Raw genomic sequence first — 18,068 nt, forward strand, 5'->3', positions numbered from 1 at the left:
GAGGTGGGAGCACGGGCAGGCTGAGTGTCCTTGGGGCCACCCAGAAGGTGTCCCCTTGTGTCTCCTCGTATGTCTCCCCTGTGTCCTTGTGTCCCTCCCTGTGTGCTCCACTGTGTCCCCCCGTGTCCCTGTGTCCCCCCCTCTAACCCTGTGTCCCACGAGTCCCCTCCTGTGTCTCTGTGTCCCCACTGTGTCCTTGTGCCCCCGTGTATCCCTGTGTCCCCCCAACCTTGTGTCCCCTCTGTGTTCCTCCCGTGTCCCTGTGTCCTCCACCATGTCCCCCCCGTGTCCCTGTGCCCCCCTTTGTCCCCGTGTCCCTCTGTTCCCCCTGTGTCCCCCATCTGTCCTCCTCTCTGTCCCCATGTCTTCTTGTCCCTCGCGTGTCCCTGTGCCCCCCTCCATGTCCCCTCTCTGTCCTGCCTGTGTCCCCCGTGTCCCTGTGTCCCCCATGTGTCCCCGTGTCCCTGTGTCCTCATGTCCCCCGTGTCGCCCGTGTGTCTCTCATGTGTCCTCGTGTCTCTGTGTCCCCCTGTGTCCCCTCGTGTCCCCACCGTGTCCCCGTGTCCCCCTCTGTGTCCCCATGTCCCCCCATGTCCCCCCTGTGTCCCCCCGTGTCCCCCCTGTGTCTCTCATGTGCCCCCGTGTCTCTGTGTACCGTGTCCCCCATGTGTCCCCGTATCTCTGTATCCTCATGTGTCCCCCCTGTGTGTCCCCATGTCCCCCCTGTGTCCCCCCGTGTCCCCCCTGTGTCTCTCATGTGCCCCCGTGTCTCTGTGTCCCGTGTCCCCCATGTGTCCCCGTATCTCTGTATCCTCATGTGTCCCCCCTGTGTGTCCCCATGTCCCCCCTGTGTCCCTCCTGTGTCCACCGCCGTGTCCCTGTGTCCCCCCGTGTCCCCCCTGTGTCCCCCCGTGTCCCCCTCTGTGTCCCCATGTCCCCCCCCATGTCCCCCCCGTGTCCCCCCGTGTCCCCCCGTGTCCCCATGTCCCCACCGTGTCCCCGTGTCCCCCCCGTGTCCCCCCGTGTCCCCCCGGCCGCCGGGCAGTTCCCACGCTCGCGGCTGCCCCCGCGCGGCCAAAGCTGGGAAGCGCAGCTCGCTTTCCTCCGAGATTTTTACTAGAAATAGGAAATGAACGAGTCCAGTTTGCCCCAGTTGGGGCCCCAGAAGCTTTCCCCGTGCCACAGCTCGATCCCCACAGCCTTGGCCGTGGGGATGCCGCAGGGCTGGGCCGCTGCTGCTGCTGGGGGGCGCTGCCCGCAGGGCGACAGGGTGACGGGATGGGGGTGGCCACCGGCTTCGTGGGCGGGTGGCCCCGGGCCCTGGCCGCTCCCCAGGACACAGGGGGCTGGGCTGGGCAGCAGGGCCAGCGTGGGGGGGCCCGGCTGCTTCACCTGCAGGATGATCCTCTGCGGCACCTGGAGAGGGCGAGAAACAGCGCAACAAGTGAAAACACGCCCCGAATCCGGCGCTTTTTAACCCACAAACTGCTTGGGGTTGGTGTGAACGCGTGTGCCCACCAGAGGGTGCGGGGAAGGACAATAAAGGGCAGATTTGAGCATCTTCCAGGGTTTTCCAAATTTAAAGACTCCAGGATTTGGAAGAAGTTCTGCAGAGCTGCCCCTCTCAGGGTCTGAACGCCAAAAATGGGGGGTGTGCCCCAAACCCACAAATCTACAGTGGGGAGTGAAGACTGAGCCAAATAAAACTCAAGTTTTGGGATCTTAGTCCCCGTTCCTCTTCCCCGACGAAAGAACTAAAGAAGCACGACTAAACTGAAAGGAGTAAAACCAAAAGACACAGAATCAACATTTAAAGACACAGAAAGGGGAACTAAAAGAACTAAAGATAAAAACCAATTAAGAAGCAGAAATCCACAGCGCTCCGGGGGGCTGGGGATGCCCGGGGCTGGCACTCGCCTGCTGCAGGACCAGGAGCTGCGGCAGCGGCAGGGCGGTGGCTGTCACCTGCTGTCCCCCGAGCTGGGCTGGCCCCACCAGCGGGAGGCTGGGGAAGGGTCCCAGGGGCTGCACCAAGGGCTGGGCGAGCAGCGGCTGCTGGCCCGGGGCTGGCTGGGGGGCAGCGGGGGCAGCCTCGGGGGGCGGGGGGCTGCCCGGGTCCCGCTTGGCCTCGGCCTCCAGCAGCTGCTCCGTGATGCCCGCTGCTCGCAGGCACTGCTGCAGCAGGTCCCCAGGTGGCCCCGGGCAACCCGCGGGCTGGGCCACCACGGGCTGGGCGGGATCAGCGCTCAGCAGGGGCTGCCACACCTGGGGAAGGGATGGAAAACACACCGAGCTGCTGTAAGTACATTCCATTCTATTCTATTCTATTCTATTCTATTCTATTCTATTCTATTCTATTCTATTCTATTCTATTCTATTCTATTCTATTCTATTCTATTCTATTCTATTCTATTCTATTCTATTCTATTCTATTCTATTCTATTCTATTCTATTCTATTCTATTCTATTCTATTCTATTCTATTTCTATTCCATTCCATTCCATTCTATTCTACCATATGATATTATATAATATCATATCATATTATATATTACATTATATATTATATTGCATATTATATTATCTATTATATTATATTGCATATTATTTATTATATTATATTGCATATTATATTATCTATTTTATTATATATATTAAATATAGATATATTAGATATATCTAATATTATTAGATATAATATTATATTGCAATATCTATTATCTTACATATTATGTAATATCTGTCACTGCTGTGATGCCTTTTTGGGCTGTCTAAAATCAGAGTCCAGACAAAATCAAGATAATAAAAAGCAATTCTATTTATTGAATGATTCAGGTACATTTAGGGCAGACAAAGCCCCCCAGGGGCTGCACCCAGAATGGACAATGGGTCACAGGTTATCACACTTTGATAAGTTTGGTCCATTTGCATATTGGGGGTTAATCTGCCAATTACAGCTTCAGGTAATGAAGTCATTTACCCCAAGTTTGCTCCCCCAATTCACTTTTGTTTCCATCTCTCAGGGGCTGAGGCAGTGAGGTGTCCTTGATTACCAGGATTAGATTAGATTAGATTAGATTAGATTAGATTAGATTAGATTAGATTAGATTAGATTAGAATTGTTGTGTCTGCCCAAAATGGGAGAGCAGCAGCTCCCACTGGATGTGGAGTTTAGAGTTCTACATTGAAGAACTGCAGGGTTACAAATAGATGAAAAATAGAAAAGCCAAAATCCCAAGGCATCAGCTGCATCCTCTGTGCTGAGAGAGCAGCACTGTCAGTCAGAAATGACAAAGATTTATCTGGTGCAGAATTTAAAAAGAAGGGAGGAGTAAAAAGAGGGTTCAGCAGTGAGGGGCAGCCCAGAAGTGCCAAGCTCTCCCCTGCCTGTTCCCAGCTCTGACTCAAAACATCCCAAAATCCCTGCATGAGCAGGGCCAGGAACTCAGACCTAGAAAGATTATGACCTCTGGGGAAGTTTGATGTAAAAATCCAGTTTTTGTGGTCTGTGTTATGGAAGTTGTGTGGGTTTGGGGAGGGAGCTGAGCTGTCACTCACCGTTCTGGATCTAGGCAAAAAATTGTTCAAGTCTTGAGGATCGCTGAAAAAACCAGAAAAAGGTTTAAGGAGGCACCTAATTAACAAATTAATGTTAATAAATGCTATAACTAATGATGCTACAACACACATTTGTGGTCCAGGAATTATGTTTTATGACCAATTTAAATGATCAAGTGGGTTCTCAGAGCCAGATTTTGCCTCCTGTATCACTCACACCCTTTATTCTCCTTTCCCCCATAATGGTACAATCAACAATTATTGACAGTTTCGTGATCAGAAGAAAGGAACCATTTGGCAAAATATTGTTTGGGCAGCAAACAGAGCCCTAAATGCCATAGCTCTGGGTAAAAGAACTGCAGGGTGGGGTTTATTCCCACCCCATTATTCTCTGTACTGTTGGGGTGTTTCCAGACCTTTGAAGGATTTTTTTTTTTTTCCCATTTCAGGACTTTTCAGCCCTTTTGGAGGAAACTTCAGGGGGGTTTGGCTGTGGGAGACCCAGCCCAGCACCAGAGAAGCCCTGATGGAGATTGAGGGTGGTGGAACCTCCTTTCCCACCCCAAAACTTGTGGGACTTACTAAAGTACATCTGGCACACCCCAGCTGCTGTTGGCTCCTCTGTCAACTGCAAAGAACAGAGAGAAGGTGTCAGGAGAGCAGGGGGATGATGATGGGATGATGATGATGGTGGTGATGATGATGGGGATGATGATGATGGTGACCAGACCAGCAGACACCTCAAGTGGAGGCTCCATGAGGCATCAACCCCCAGCCAGGAACCTGGAGAACTTCCAGGGTGGTTCCTCGTGTGTCCACTGGATTTCACTCTGAGTTCTCCCAGCAGGAGCTCACATTTCGCTCTCAAACCCAAACCAGCAGGTTTTTGGCTCATTTTCAGCTCTTCAAGGGGTTCTGGTGCCTTGCTGGCTGTGCCTGGTGTGGGATGGTCCTGGGGATCCTAAACATGAGGAGCACCTGGAGCCAGATGCTGGCAAAGCTTGGCAAGAACTCACCTTTAACATCACTCATTTGTGCACTTTTATCCCTAAATTTCCACTGTGGCAAAATGGATTTGGAAGGATTTGAGGATTTTCTGATGATAACCTGGAATCATCACCAGGCCCCCTCCTCCTAAACCCCTTTTGATGAGCACATCTTGGAAACTGTGTTTTTGGGGTTTTTCCCTCTTTTCCTCAGATCTGAGCAATATGAAACTACTAATAAAAATCAAGGAAAACAAGGAAGCAAGCATCCATTACAACAATAAACTTTAAAGATGAAAATACCTTCTGCTATCATCCCCCAAAATGATATTTATGAAGATTTCCCCCTTGTCACTCCCCAGTGGGGGGATGTGTGCATTGGGTGCCTGGATCTCTGTGAGAGGGGTTGAGTGAATTCAAGCCAGTGATCACCCCCTCACCTTGGGGGTGCTGCATGGGGGCTCAGCAATCACATTGGGCAGCACAAGGGTGAAATACCTTTAAATCAGACCCCAAATATTCCATATTATTTTCATTATTCCAGGTGCAGGAACGAACGCAAGAACCTGAAAATAACCTTTAAAATCACCTTGAAAATAACCAATAAATGAACCCCTACAGGGGGTCAGAGTTCTTGCTGCAAATATCAATAAATTAGATAAATTCCTTCGATAAAAGTGCTTACTTTGCTCTGGGGGGTTCAGGGAGAACAGGAAGCTGTAGGGGCGGCACCTGGCCATGGCTGAGGGCAAAATCCCCTCGTGGCCATTTCCAAGGGTTGTGTCACAGGGCTGCTCTGGCAGCTCTGGGGGCCAAGTTCTGTTGGTGGCAACCAAAGGCAGGGCTGAGGTCAACATTCCCTTGTGGCCACCCTGTCATGGTCTGTTCTATTGCCATGGGAGAGCAGCAGCCATGCCCAGCTGTGGGCAGGGGGAGGTGTTGGGCAGGGAAGGGAAAAGCTCATGAGTGCCCAGCAAGTGTTCTGAAATATTTGGCATATTTTGATATGAAAACAGCCATGTGAAGGTTTGAGGCCTCTTCCTTCAAAGAACCAACAGACATCCTGTCCCAAGCCTGGCAGGAAAGGTCTGAAGATAAGGGTTACAGATAAGAAAGCCAGAAAACATTAGTAGTTCCTATAGGTTGCATGCAAATATTAGGAAATTAGTATTTTGTATTAGATTGGTTATTGGAAATTAGAATATTCATCATAGAAGAATACTTATTGTATTGCAAATGGGAAATTGCTCTCTCTTACCTCTTACCTCTGATCTCTAACCCTCCTCTTGCTCTCTCTCACCCCCTTGCTCTCATCTCTTACTCTCCATGCTCTACACTCTTTCTTACACCACACCCTCATAATAAACTGCAAACCTGAAGAACAGAAAATAGAGAAGCTCTTGATTCTATCCAGCTACCATCCAACAGCCCAACCCCCACAGGATGGAGAATAAAACAGCTCCAGAGTGGAGCAGAAGTGGAAGAATGAGAGATTTGGTGACTTTTCCTGGAGCTGCCAGGGCTGGGGCTTTACCCCAGGCTGCCACCACATGTTCTGCATGGAACAGCTTTTCCTGGCTGCTCCAGATTCAGCCCCAAGGAATATCAGCTCTGTGGGATCTGCTTTGCTCCCAGCAGCTTCTGAGCCAGCAGAGAAAAGAGATCTGAGCAAGTAGAGGTTCTGCAGCAGCTTTATTGCTGTGTCAGCAGCAGCCTGAGTGCATAAATTAAAGGGATTTTTATAGGGTTAGGATAGTTGGGTTTGATATAATTGGTCCTCAGAAAATGGACCAATGATATCAAAGATAGAAAACTATCCAACTACCTAAATGTTTTAGGTAAAAGTGACCAATTACTTAAAGGCAAAAAGACCAATTAAAGCCCTAAAAATAACACAGGGATCGCAGAGGGGGTGAGAATATTTCCATCAGGAATCATTCTAAGGAAGCAATTTCTCATCCAAGGGATGATTCCTGAAAGGAATTCTGCTTCATCCACATTTTCCTTTTGTTGAGGCAGAACAAATCCAAAAAGCAGCAATAACAGCCCATGGAGGATGAAATGCTGCCCCTTCTCACCCCTTTCCAACCCAAAGAACATTCTGGATCCATTTCAGTTCCCTCACTTCCACCCTCCCTCCACCTCCAGAATTCACAATTTAGTAGCTCTTAATTAATTTTTACCCCTAAAAATACACTTTACAGGGTGCCAAGAGTTTGAAGATTAAATTATTGGGAGAGTTAAAACTCTTTCTAAGGTGCAAAGTGGAGGGAAAATATTTTTACTTCATGGTGTGAGATGAGGTGATGAAAAAATGAGCTTTTTATGATGGATGGAATTGCATTTTTTACAAAAATTTGGATTGTCCTGGACCTCTGTAGAGGACTTAATGTGTCTGAAACACTTTCTGTGAGGAGTGTAATGAAGCTGAAAACCTGGGAGCTGAGAGACACTTGTGGGTATAAAATAACTTGAAAAAAAAAATGAAATAAAAGCCAAATTAATCCCTTCCAACTGACTCCCATGGCCAAAGCACCTTCCTAAGATGATTTCCACTCTGGAGCCCTGTCCAAGGGGGATATTTTGGATTATTTGGAAAAGAAAAGGAAAGGAAAGGAAAGGAAAGGAAAGGAAAGGAAAGGAAAGGAAAGGAAAGGAAAGGAAAGGAAAGGAAAGGAAAGGAAAGGAAAGGAAAGGAAAGGAAAGGAAAGGAAAGGAAAGGAAAGGAAAGGAAAGGAAAGGAAAGGAAAGGAAAGGAAAGGAAAGGAAAGGGAAAAAAAAAGAGGGAGAAAAGAGAATGGGTGGAGCAAAAGGGAAATGGGGTGAGGAAGGGAGGGGAAGGGAAGGAGGGAAAAGGAAAGGGGGGAAATGGAAAGGGAAGAAAAGCAAAGAGGAATCAGTGTAGATGTTTATACTGATGACATTTCTTTTTACTTGCTGCTTCTGTTTTATTTTGCTGTTTCAGGAATGATATTGAAGAGCTGCAGAGAAACTTGTGCAGTTTTACCTTTCTCATGCAGAAGTTGTTGACAAATAACCAAAAAAAAGGATAAAGTAAAAAAGGAATGGGGAAAACCCCTCTTCTGCCTCCTTGTTTCCCTCCAGCACTGCTGGGCTCTGCTAAACCCTTGGGATGGTGGGGGTGGAAATGGGGATTTTTAATGGAAACCTATGGCTGTAAACTTTGGAGTGAAATAAAGGCAGAACTCATCCTTGAAAAGTGCCCTCCTCTCTGTGGGTGCCTCAGGGAAGTGGGATGGGGACAGGTAGGAGAAAGGCTAAGAAGGAAAATGAACAATTAAAGGCCCTTTTGCTCATCAGCCCATCCCAATGGCACTGCATCTGCTCCTGGAGGGATCACCCCCTCCTTGTCCTCACCAGCCATGGGCAGCTGGCACTCAGCCTTTCATCCTCTGCTCTCAGAGATGTTACAAATGAAACTGGTTGATTTAATCATATTTTCTTTTCTCTAGAGTCATGCTTCATTTCAGACTTGAGCATTCTGGTTTATACAAACCCCAATACTTCTGTGATTAACACAAATCTTTTATCAATTATCACAGAGATCACACCCAGCACTACTGAGAAATCAAGAAACCCAGCACAAATTCTGTGCTGCTGATTTCACTGACTCTTTCTGAAGCATTTCTTTTCAGTCAACATGCCTCACATGTTACAGAATTGAGAACTGAGGTGATGCATTTCCTTGTGAACCAAGTGTCACAGGCTCCTCCAGGGACAGAAGTTATTTATGGAGAGGGAAGAGCAGCCACTGGCTCTGGGGGACAGCTGAGCCTGGTGTGGTTTGGGATCAGGGGCTGAGCTCACAGACAGCTCTGCCTGTGCCAGCAGCAGAGCCCAGGCTCATGGTCCTGGTCCCTGGACAGCCCTGCCTCAGCAGCAGCTGAGATAGAGACCCAACATCTTCCATTATTTCATCTCAGTCAGGTCCCAGTGTGCTGTGGGGAGGTGAGAGGCTCATCCTGCCTCCTCTCTGATGGTGGGGGTGGTGCTGTCTGTTTTTTTAACCTGGAAATGCAACTCCAGATAATTTCAGTAAGGATGTGATATAAAAGTGGATCTTTATTGAAAGCCTTCAGGAGCAGTTATGGAAAGATGTCCACAAAAGCCCAGCCCCAGAGGGGTGAGGACATGTTTAAAGGCTTCAGGAAACTGGCAGAATTGATAAGAAGCAGCAATCAGGAGGACAAGTGGTGATCAATCCCAGGTCAGGCTCTTTCCCTGCAGTCCCCTCAGCACTGGCTGTGCTCTGTCCATGAAATCTCCAGGAGCTGTTCTCAGCCTGGAAGAGCCAGGACAGCACAGGAACCTTGCACCCCTGGGGCTGGCAGCTCTGCCATTGGCTTTGTCTTTCTGCCCAGGGCAGGGCCATGGAGAGCACTGGGGAAACCAGCCACTCATACAAAAGGTGACAGAGCTCCAGATGTGTGTGAAGAATACAGAGAACACAGAAAACAAAGCAAAACCCAACCTGGCATCATGTCCTACACTGGAAGCAGGGCAGCCCCACCAGTTTTTGGGCAAGCTGACATTCCCACCTCCCAGCTGGGACCCTGGAGACACAGAGCTGCAGGTTTTATTCTGCAGCACAGCTGGGGCACGGGTTAGAATCCTCCAATTCAGTATTTCTGCTAAAACCACGAGCTGCTTCCCCTCCTCTGCCTCCAGCTGGAGGCACAAAAGGCAAAGACCGTGGCTTGAGAAAAGAATATTTTACTGCAAACAGCAATGAGATAAGAAAGCTAATAGTAAAAACAACAATATTAATAGTAAAAGTTATGAGAAAAGAAGGATTTGCATGGAAAACCTGTTACAATCATCAATACAACTACCCCAGGCCTTCACCTGTGCTGGGCACAGCTTTGTTTCTTGGGACCAGTAGTTTCACTTTTTTTTCCACTATCCAAAGGGTCATTTGTAGTATCTCACCTTTTTAGGGGTCCACAGTGCAATTTCTGTGGTCCTTGGTTGGTCACACAGCCTCATTTCTAAGCTGCAAGCCCTGCTCTTGAGGTCCCAAGGCTCATCAGAAGCGCCCAGAGTGCAATTTTGAAACCCCAAGTCCTATTTGGAAGGTCCAAAGTTTCATTTGTAGAGTCCAAAGCCTCAGGTTTGAGCCCAAACTCTATTTTTATCTATGAGGGACCAAAGCCTCCTCTTTATGATTCAATCTGCAATTTGGCAGGCTCAACACCTTCTTTTAAGCCTCTAAAGATCTGTTTTTGTTACCAAACCATCTTTTGAGGGTTCAAAACTTAACTTCAGGGTTCAAACCCTCCTTTTCCCTTCCAAAGGTCCATTTTTAGAATGGTTTCATGCTTGGTCAATGCTTGGTTTAAGACCCAAGTCCTCCTCTGGAGGGCCCAAAGGAATCTTTTACTGCTTGAAGCTTCCATTGCAGTGCCCAAAATCCTCTTAGATTTATTTATTGGGGCAGAGAGGAACTAGAACTGAGCACAGGGGTAGCAGGCATTTCCTGAGCAGCCAGACTGACCCAGGTGCCTTTGGTTGGACACAGAAAAATTCATTTTGGTTCTTCTCTGCCTCTATGCACAAGACTTTGAGAAAGAACATCACTTATAAAAACAAGTATGCAAAAACATGGATGGTTTGGAATCAAACAAGGAGCTTTTGGGTCTTAAAAATTGAAATATTAGTCCTAAGAAAAGGTTATGGATCTTACAAATGAGTCATTTGGCCTTCAAAATGGGACTTCACACCCTAGAAATCAGTTTTTGCACCTTCCAAAGGAGCTTCAGACGTGAAGAACAGGAGGGTTTGAGATCTCAGTGAGGAGCTTGCACCCTAAAAGGAAGGTTTGGAGCCCAAAGTGCTCTCTGAGAGGTGGATCCCAAAGGATCCCAGTGCTGAAGAGCCATCCATGGTCACTTTTGGGAGTTCCAGGGTGGAGGAGCCCCTGGGTGGGAGCCTGGGCTGAAATCTGCCCTGTGCCAGCACTGAAGTGACTCCTGAAGTGCCAGTTCAGCTCAGCCTGGGGCTGACACTGGGGACAGGGAAAATGAGCCGTGAAACCCAAAGGGAAGAGCAGGGCAGAACCAAGGGGCCAGGCAGGCTGTGCCCAGCTCGAGCCCAGCCCTGGGCAGGCTCTGGCTGCTGCAGCTGCTGGAGCAGCAGGAGCTCTGCTGGCCCAAGGACCACCTGGCAGCTCCAGGGACTTCCAGGAGCCAGCACAATGTGTGCTGCCCTGTGTCACAGAGATGTGGAACCTGTGACAGTGATTGTGAGCTCACCTGAGCAGTGGGCAGCAAAAGCTCCTTTGGACTGCCTGGGAGAACCTGGCTCTTCCCCTGCTGCTTGCATGCCTGCCCTTCCCCAAGGGCTGTCCTTGGCAGCAGCCACAAGCACCAACACAACCCTTCTGACAGCTGGAGGTGCTTTTTGGGTAACTTTTGGGGGGTTAAAAATCGTTTTATTGAGCTACAAAGATCTCCTTTCCCAACAGGTGATCTTTCTGCAGGAGGTCCTGATATCCTCTGCCATCCAAAGGCTTTTGCTCTGCACCTGGGAGGAGCAATGGCCACAACAGGGAGGGACTTCTTTGAGTAACATTTTCCCCAGCTGGCTTGGACTTTGTGAATGACCACGGACCACGGACATGGCCACTGCTCCATCCCTCAATGCTGATGTGCTGACAGCCTGGAGTGAATTCTGGAACATTCCCTGAGAGCAGCCAGACCCAGGTGTGCCTGTTTCCATCATGTTGCAATCAGGAAAAGTGAAGATCTGATAATCCAAGGCTCTAGAGGGAAGGGAAGGCTCAGAAATCAGGGTGGATTTGTTGGAATCCTGGCAGATTTAGCAGGGGAACAGCCTGTATTCCAGAAGTGTTTCCCTCTCAGGAGATGTCAGTGGGGTGTCAGGCTTCCCCTGATGTTTCTGGGCTGGGGGTTAGAGCTGTAATCCTTGGTGTCATAGAGTGAACCCAGCATTTAAATATTCATCAAATTAAATTAAATTAAATTAAATAGCATTAATCACAGAATCACAGAGTCACTTAGGTTGGAAAAGACCTCTAAGGTCATCAAGTCCAACCTCTGAGCAAACACCACCATGTCAACCAGACCATGGCACTAAGCACCATGTCCAGTCTTCTCCTAAATACCTCAGGGATGGTGACTCCAGCACCTCCCTGGGCAGCCCATTCCAATGTCTAATCACTCTTTCAGTGTAGAAATTCCTCCTGATGTCCAAGCTGGACCCCCCCTGGGAGAGCTCCAGACTCCATTTCCCCCTGTCCTATTGGTTGGTGCCTGGGGAAAGAGGCCACCCCCCACCTGGCCACCACCTCCTTTCAGGTGAAAGTGCTAAAGTCACCCCCGAGCCTCCTTTCCTTCAGGATAAAATATCCTTTAGCTGCTCCTCACAGGATTTACACTCCAGACCCTTCCCAGCCTTATTGCCCTTCTCTGGACATGCTCCAGCCCCAGTGTCCTTCCTGAGCTGAGGAGCCCCAGACTGGACACAGCCCTGGAGTGTGGCCTGCCCAGTGCCAAGGAGAGAGGGACAGTCACCTCCTTGGTCCTGCTGGCCACACTGCTCCTGATACCAGCCAGGACCACCTGGGCACACTGCTGGCTCATTTCAGCCAGTGCTGAGCAGCACCCCCAGCTCCTTGTTCCAACCCCTCTGCCCCAGCCTGGAGCACTGCCTGGGGTTATTGTGACTGAGGTGTAGGACCTGGCACTGCCCAGAGCCCTCTGCAGAGCCTTCCACCCAGCTGGTGTGGTCTGTGAATCTACTGAGGGTGCACTCGATCAACTCATCCAAATCATCAGCACAGATATCAAACAGGGGCTGGGCCCAGCACTAGTCCCTGGTGACCAGCTGGATCAGCACCATCCACCACCAGCTCTGTGCCTGCCTGGCCACTGCCCAGGGAGAAGTGCACCTGTCCCCACTGCCCCCCATCGTCCCCTGACCCCAGCTCACTGAATCCCCCCTTGTCTCATCTCTCTGCTCACTTTTGCTGCAGTGCTTGGCGAGGGGATGACTCCACCACGGAAGAGCCTTTATAGCCCAGATAAGATTTGCATGGACTGGCGGCAGAGGCGCAGGCCTGGAGCAGGACTGCACAACCTGGGCAGCACCTGCTACCTGAATGTCATCCTGCAGTGCCTGACCTACACTGCTCCTCTGGCCAACTACCTGCTGTCCAGGCAGCACAGCCGCTTCTGTGAGTAGGGCTGGAAAATCTCCTTCTGATCTCTGGGGCACGTCCCAAGGATTTACAGAGCCTGCAGGGGCTTTGGGGGAACAGCTCTTCTTTGTTAGCCCCAGAGCCTGCAGGGGCTTTAGGAGAACAGCTGCCCTTCTTTGTTAGCCCCAGAGCCTGCAGGTGGGTTTAGGAGAACAGCAGCCCTTCTTTGTTAGCCCCAGAGCCTGCAGGTGGGTTTAGGAGAACAGCAGCTCTTCTTTGTTAGCCCCAGAGCCTGCAGGTGGGTTTAGGGGAACAGCTGCCCTTCTTTGTTAGCCCCAGAGCCTGCAGGTGGGTTTAGGGGAACAGCAGCCCTTCTTTGTTAGCCCCAGAGCCTGCAGGTGGGTTTAGGAGAGCAGCTGCCCTTCTTTGTTAGCCCCAGGAGCTTATGTTCCTCAAACTCTCAAACTAAAAGCCACTTGTCCTATCAAGGTGCATTCAGGCACCTCTTCCTAGCCCTGGGTTTCTGTCTCTTGGAGTCGAACCCTCTTGGTTTATTGCACAGAAACCTTGTGCCAGTTTAGCCTCCCTGTGGAGAACATTTTCTGTGCACTAAAATGTCCTGGGCTTGTCAGGACATGGGCACCTCAGGAGAAGAGGAATAGAGAGACTTTACCATTTCAAGAGCTCCATCAGGTTTTCTTCCTGGGGTTGTGTGACCTGAGAAGCTTTTCCCCTCCTCAGGCCGCCGGCAGGGTTTCTGCATGATGTGCATCATGGAGGTGCACGTTCGGAAGGTCCTGTTCTCCTCAGCCACTGCCATCCGCCCCAGGGCTGTCATCAGGGACCTCAAATGTAAGAATTCCAGCTGCTTCTAAGGGTTTCCTTCCTCCTTTGAGGGGAGAGCTACTAACTCCTTTCTCAGTCATAGGAGAGTTTAAGCCTGACTACCCAGGAGACGCCTACGAGTTCTTGCGCTGCACTGTCAATGCCATGCAGAGAGCTTGTCTGAGTGGAAGCAGAGAGTAAGCACAAGAAAATTCCCTTTCCAATCTGTTGGACTCTTTGGAGTGCCCCTCTCAAGGAAAACCTACACCCAGGGCTTTCCATCTAAACTCTTGCAGGAGGTAACTCTGTGCTTTGCCATTTATTTCCAGCTCGGACTCCTCTTCCCGAGAAACTACAATCATCCATCAAATATTTGGGGGCTTTCTGAGATCCAGAGGTATGCTCCCACAGCTACTGCCCTTCTTGGCATTTTCTGTGCCCTTAATGTGCCTGTCACATGCAGCTGGGCCTGTGATGACTGGCCTGGGAGAAGCCACGAGCATAAACTGACACCATCAATTAACTCCCCTCAGAATTTTGATTTCCCTTCCAGTCACATGCCTGGGCTGCAAAACAGTTTCTGATTTCTTCAGGGCCTTCCGGGATGTCCTTCTGAAAATCAAGGTGAGAGGTTTGCAATTGTTCCTCAAGAGCTCCCAAGGCCCTTGTAGCTTCCCAGAACCAAAGCATTTGTCTCCAAAACCTCTTCTGCAAGCACAAGGGATCTGGGTGGTGAGTGGGAAGTGGAATGGACAGTGTCCTGCAGAGGCTGTGGTCTCTCTGTGGTGCTGGTTTAAGTAGCATTATCCCCTCTGCACCTTTGATGTGTTCTCCTCCCTCTTCCCTGTCCCTCAAATCCCTTCTGGCCCCCAGGCTGATGGGTTGGATCAGTTTTACTGCTGATGGCCCTGCAGTGGCACTGAGAGGGAGCCCTGCATGGCCCCAGGATCCCCTGGAACACAGGAAATGTTCAGCATCACACCTATTTCTGTCTCCTTACAAACACTGCCTGTGGGGTCTCCTCAGCTGCTGGGGAATGTTTAGGTGAGAGCATTTCCCAGAGCTCAGCAGCTCCTTTCTCACTCCTCCAGGGAGCTTTGTCCCTCACCACAGCTCTGGAGCACTTTGTGGCACCCAAGCAGACAGAAGGGAGAAAATGCTTCAAATGTAGGAAGTAAGATCATTACTTACAATATATTAGCAGCAGATTCTGCAGGATCTGGGTGAAATCAAGCAGCATCTATTCCTCAGGTTTAGTGCACAATAATGGGATGCAGCTTTTTAAAATTATGGCCTCACAGCCTGGAATAGCCTTAAAGTTAGAGCAGGGTGTGAGAAAGGAAAGGCTGTCTGGCACTCTTGAGGTGAGGTCAGCTTCATGCCAGCTGTCTGTGCTTGGTTGAAGGTGCAAGAAGAAGGTTGCTGTCTCCAAGGTGGTCACAGTGCACCGTGCACCCAGGATCTTCACGGTGTGCCTGGGCAGGGCTGACGATGGCACCAGCAGGAAGCTCAGCCAGGTGTGCATGCAGCCAGAGAGCAGCTTCCTCTTTGGAGCAGGAGATTCCCCAAGGCCCTGCCACCATCTGCTCGTGCTGGGCTTTTCATGTTCCTTCCCAGGGACTTCCCATGAGAAGAGCAGCCTGGGCTCTGCCCTGGCAGAGAACAGTTCCCCCTCACCCAAGCCATGACATTGAAGGTTATTTCAGGTAGCTCAGGCTCATTTCTGAGCCATCCTGCTTTCTCCATAGGTTGTGGAGTACCCAGAGTGCTTGGATCTCCGTCCCTACACGTCTGACCCCGACAGAGAGCCCCTCCTCTACTCCCTGTACGCTGTGGTGGTGCACAGCGGCCACACCTGCCTTGGAGGACACTTCTTCTGCTACATCAAGGTGCAGGGTGGCTTCCCTCCTGTGTGCTGGGGAGCCACACTGTGCTGGCAGTGCCCCTGGCAGCCCAGGCTTTGTGCTGGGTTTGGTGTGCTGGCAGTCCCTGTGCAGGAGCACTGCCCTGCCCCTGCAGAACTGTGCCTTCCTTTGCAGGCCAGCGATGGGCAGTGGTACAAGATGAATGATATGTCTGTGGAGAGCTGTGACCTCCACACAGTCCTGGGGCAGCAAGCCTATTTGCTGTTCTATGCCAGGTAACACCAGGGTGACTTGTTCAGAATTGCTCCTTCCCCTGGCTGTGCTGTTTGTTCTCTCATCCTCCTGAGTGTTTGCCACAGGAGACAATTCCTCCCTGCATCCTTCAGTGCTGTCAGGTCTGAGCTATCCCACACCAGTTCTCTGCCCCTGCTGGGCTTTGGGCTGCTGTCCTGTGTAAGCTGCTCCTTGTCTGCTCTTTGCAGCTGGCTGGTGCAGAGAAAAGAACATTGAGGGGCTCCAGGAAAGATGGGGAGGGGTTCTTTATCGGGGAGTGTAGTGACAGGACAAGGGGTAACAATTTCAAAGTGAAAGAGGGAAGATTTACATTAGACACAAGGAAGAAATTCTTCCCTGAGGGCAGTGAGACCCTGGCACAGGGTGCCCAGAGCAGCTGTGGCTGCCCCATCCCTGGAAGAGTCCAATGCCAGGTTGGACACGGCTTGGAGCCACCTGGGACAGTGGGAGGTGTCCCTGCACATGGCAGGGGATGGAATGAGATGAGCTTCAAGGTGCTTTCCAACCCAGCCCATCCTGTCATTCTGTGATTCTGTGATTCTGTGTTTCTGTCATTCTGTGATTCTGTGTTTCTGTGTTTCTGTCATTCTGTGATTCTGTGTTTTTGTGATTCTGTCATTCTGTGTTTCTGTGTTTCTGTGTTTCTGTCATTCTGTCATTCTGTGAAATGGAGGCTGTAGGGGCTGTAAAGATGAGAATTTCCTATGACAGGTACAGACATGCTAAGAAGACCCCAGGTGTCTGAATTTCCATTGATGACCTTGGTTCTCTGTCATAGAAACCAGAAGAAAGAAGACTGAATCCCAGATAAGTCTGCAAGAAATGCCCTAAACAGAGATTCCTCTTTTTCCTCCAGGTGCTTCAATTCACAAAGCAAAGAAATGGCTTCTCCAACACTCCCTCCCTTCCTCGATCAGGGGGAGTCCAGCAGCCAGGCAGGCTCTGCACGACCACAGACTCTGCCTGGCAGGATCAGGGTGCCAAAGAGCAGGAAGAGCAGTGCCAGGGAGAGGGACAGGGAGAGGAGCAGGTCCCCACAGTGGGGCAACGAACGCCACAGATATTTCATCAACTCCAACTACAGCAGCTCAGCAGGGAGGAGGAGGAAGAGAGCCAGTCCTCCGGAGCATGACAACACCCACAGGGATGCCACAGCCCCAGGGCCCTCCAGCAGGAGCTTCCAGCACGCTGCAGCACACAGGGCTGCTTGGGAACAGCCCCTGCCGGGAGAGGGGCTGCAGGGCAAACCCTCCCAGCTGGGCTGCAGCCTCTGCAGACAGCTCGAGAAGATCAGGAGCCACCACCAGGCACAAAGCAAGAGGAGGAAACTCTCATTTGGAGCCTACAAGCAGAAGAGCCAAACCTATAATTAAAACCCCTTCTTGGCCTCCCATGGATATTTTGCAGGGTGTTTCCTTCTCTTTGGGTTTTGGGGCAGTTGGTGAGGCAGTGAGGGGTGTTGGTGTGATGGGATTCTGAAAGCTGTGGGCTTGCATGTGCCCACCTGGAAATTTTATTTTTTAAATATGAAGTTCAATTCACTCAAAGGAACAGGGGCTGCATGAGCCAGCAGTGGCCAGGACTGAAATGGGCTGCACAGCTGGTGCTCAGCAGCACCAAGTTTAGTGCTGAGGCAGGAACAAGCACTGGAATCTATCCTGTTTAACATTCCCCAATGGTCTGGAAGTGGGGCAGATTACACCTCAGCAAGAAATAACACCAGACTGGTGGTGCTTAGGCCTGCAGCTTTGCATTTGTGCTCTCACTGAATCCAGCTCCATAATTTTAATCTGGAAACAAAAGAGGAAAAAACAACTGTGGGTTTCATATTGACTTTGAAGGATAGCAACAGCACCATGCAAACCAAGGCTGTGAGCTTCCCTTTCCAACTCAATGTCCTATCACATTCTTTCCATCTTGCAGAGCTGCTGAAACTGAACTAACTGTATCAATTGTGAATATTGGTCACGAAAGGTTCCAGCTCAACAAGCAGTTGTTGTCTGGACATTTAGCTTGAATCCTGGGAAAAGCAACCTTCTGGAGTTTGGCACTTTGCTGCTCAGCTGCAGGTCCCATCACATTCTTCCACTCTCACAGAGCTCAGCTTCAAAACTTAATTATGTCCAGCAAGTGCTCCCACACCAGAGGTCCTAGAACAAAAAGTAATTGCTGGCCTTCACCTTGCCCTTGGAGCTCCTGAAGTGCAGCACACACAGCTCTGTGTGCTCGGCTCAAGGGACCCTCAGGCACTTTCTCAGGGTCCAGTTCCAAACCTAAGAGCATTCAGCAGCTGGAAACCTTCAGCACAGAAAAGGTTCTGGAAGAAAGAGGCAGTGCTGGAATTCACTTTTCTTCTGCACAG

At 50.2% G+C, this 18,068-nt stretch overlaps 2 protein-coding genes across 3 annotated transcripts; one reads left to right on the forward strand and one right to left on the reverse strand.

The window, feature by feature from the left end:
• Positions 1–1,095: 1,095 nt before the first annotated feature.
• On the reverse strand, positions 1,096–5,364 carry LOC130262520 (basic proline-rich protein-like). Its single transcript, XM_056509723.1, has 5 exons — positions 5,229–5,364; positions 4,140–4,185; positions 3,558–3,600; positions 1,918–2,265; positions 1,096–1,416 (listed from the first exon to the last, which is right to left on the reverse strand). Exons 1-5 carry the CDS (start codon positions 5,281–5,283, stop codon positions 1,117–1,119), a joined length of 792 nt encoding a protein of 263 aa, XP_056365698.1. The 5' UTR covers positions 5,284–5,364; the 3' UTR covers positions 1,096–1,116.
• A 5,437-nt stretch (positions 5,365–10,801) lies between these two features.
• On the forward strand, positions 10,802–17,102 carry LOC130262437 (ubiquitin carboxyl-terminal hydrolase 42-like). Of its 2 annotated transcripts, none has more exons than XM_056509570.1 (12): positions 10,802–10,956; positions 11,028–11,265; positions 12,558–12,758; positions 13,464–13,574; positions 13,645–13,744; positions 13,877–13,944; positions 14,101–14,171; positions 14,639–14,721; positions 14,953–15,064; positions 15,296–15,436; positions 15,587–15,687; positions 16,563–17,102. In XM_056509570.1, exons 3-12 carry the CDS (start codon positions 12,572–12,574, stop codon positions 17,077–17,079), a joined length of 1,491 nt encoding a protein of 496 aa, XP_056365545.1. In that variant the 5' UTR covers positions 10,802–10,956; positions 11,028–11,265; positions 12,558–12,571; the 3' UTR covers positions 17,080–17,102. The 2 variants fall into 2 exon arrangements, with proteins under 2 accessions (XP_056365545.1, XP_056365546.1); XM_056509571.1 differs by having other exon boundaries at positions 10,822–10,956; positions 11,043–11,265.
• Positions 17,103–18,068: the final 966 nt, after the last annotated feature.

This window comes from Oenanthe melanoleuca, chromosome 24, assembly GCF_029582105.1.
Source record: "Oenanthe melanoleuca isolate GR-GAL-2019-014 chromosome 24, OMel1.0, whole genome shotgun sequence".
Classification (NCBI taxonomy): domain Eukaryota; kingdom Metazoa; phylum Chordata; class Aves; order Passeriformes; family Muscicapidae; genus Oenanthe; species Oenanthe melanoleuca.

Bases quoted from the DNA above. Each gene is read 5' to 3' on its own strand.
- LOC130262520 (XM_056509723.1), bottom strand. From the start codon at position 5,283: ATGGCCAGGTGCCGCCCCTACAGCTTCCTGTTCTCCCTGAACCCCCCA. The intron at 3,601-4,139 runs GTAAGTCCCACA...TGGTTTTTTCAG, and splicing joins GGTGTGCCAGATGTACTTTA to CGATCCTCAAGACTTGAACA. The intron at 1,417-1,917 runs GCGAGTGCCAGC...CGCCCTCTCCAG, and splicing joins AGCTCCTGGTCCTGCAGCAG to GTGCCGCAGAGGATCATCCT.
- LOC130262437 (XM_056509570.1), top strand. From the start codon at position 12,572: ATGACTCCACCACGGAAGAGCCTTTATAGCCCAGATAAGATTTGCATG. The intron at 13,575-13,644 runs GTAAGAATTCCA...CTCCTTTCTCAG, and splicing joins TGTCATCAGGGACCTCAAAT to TCATAGGAGAGTTTAAGCCT. The intron at 15,437-15,586 runs GTGCAGGGTGGC...CTTCCTTTGCAG, and splicing joins ACTTCTTCTGCTACATCAAG to GCCAGCGATGGGCAGTGGTA.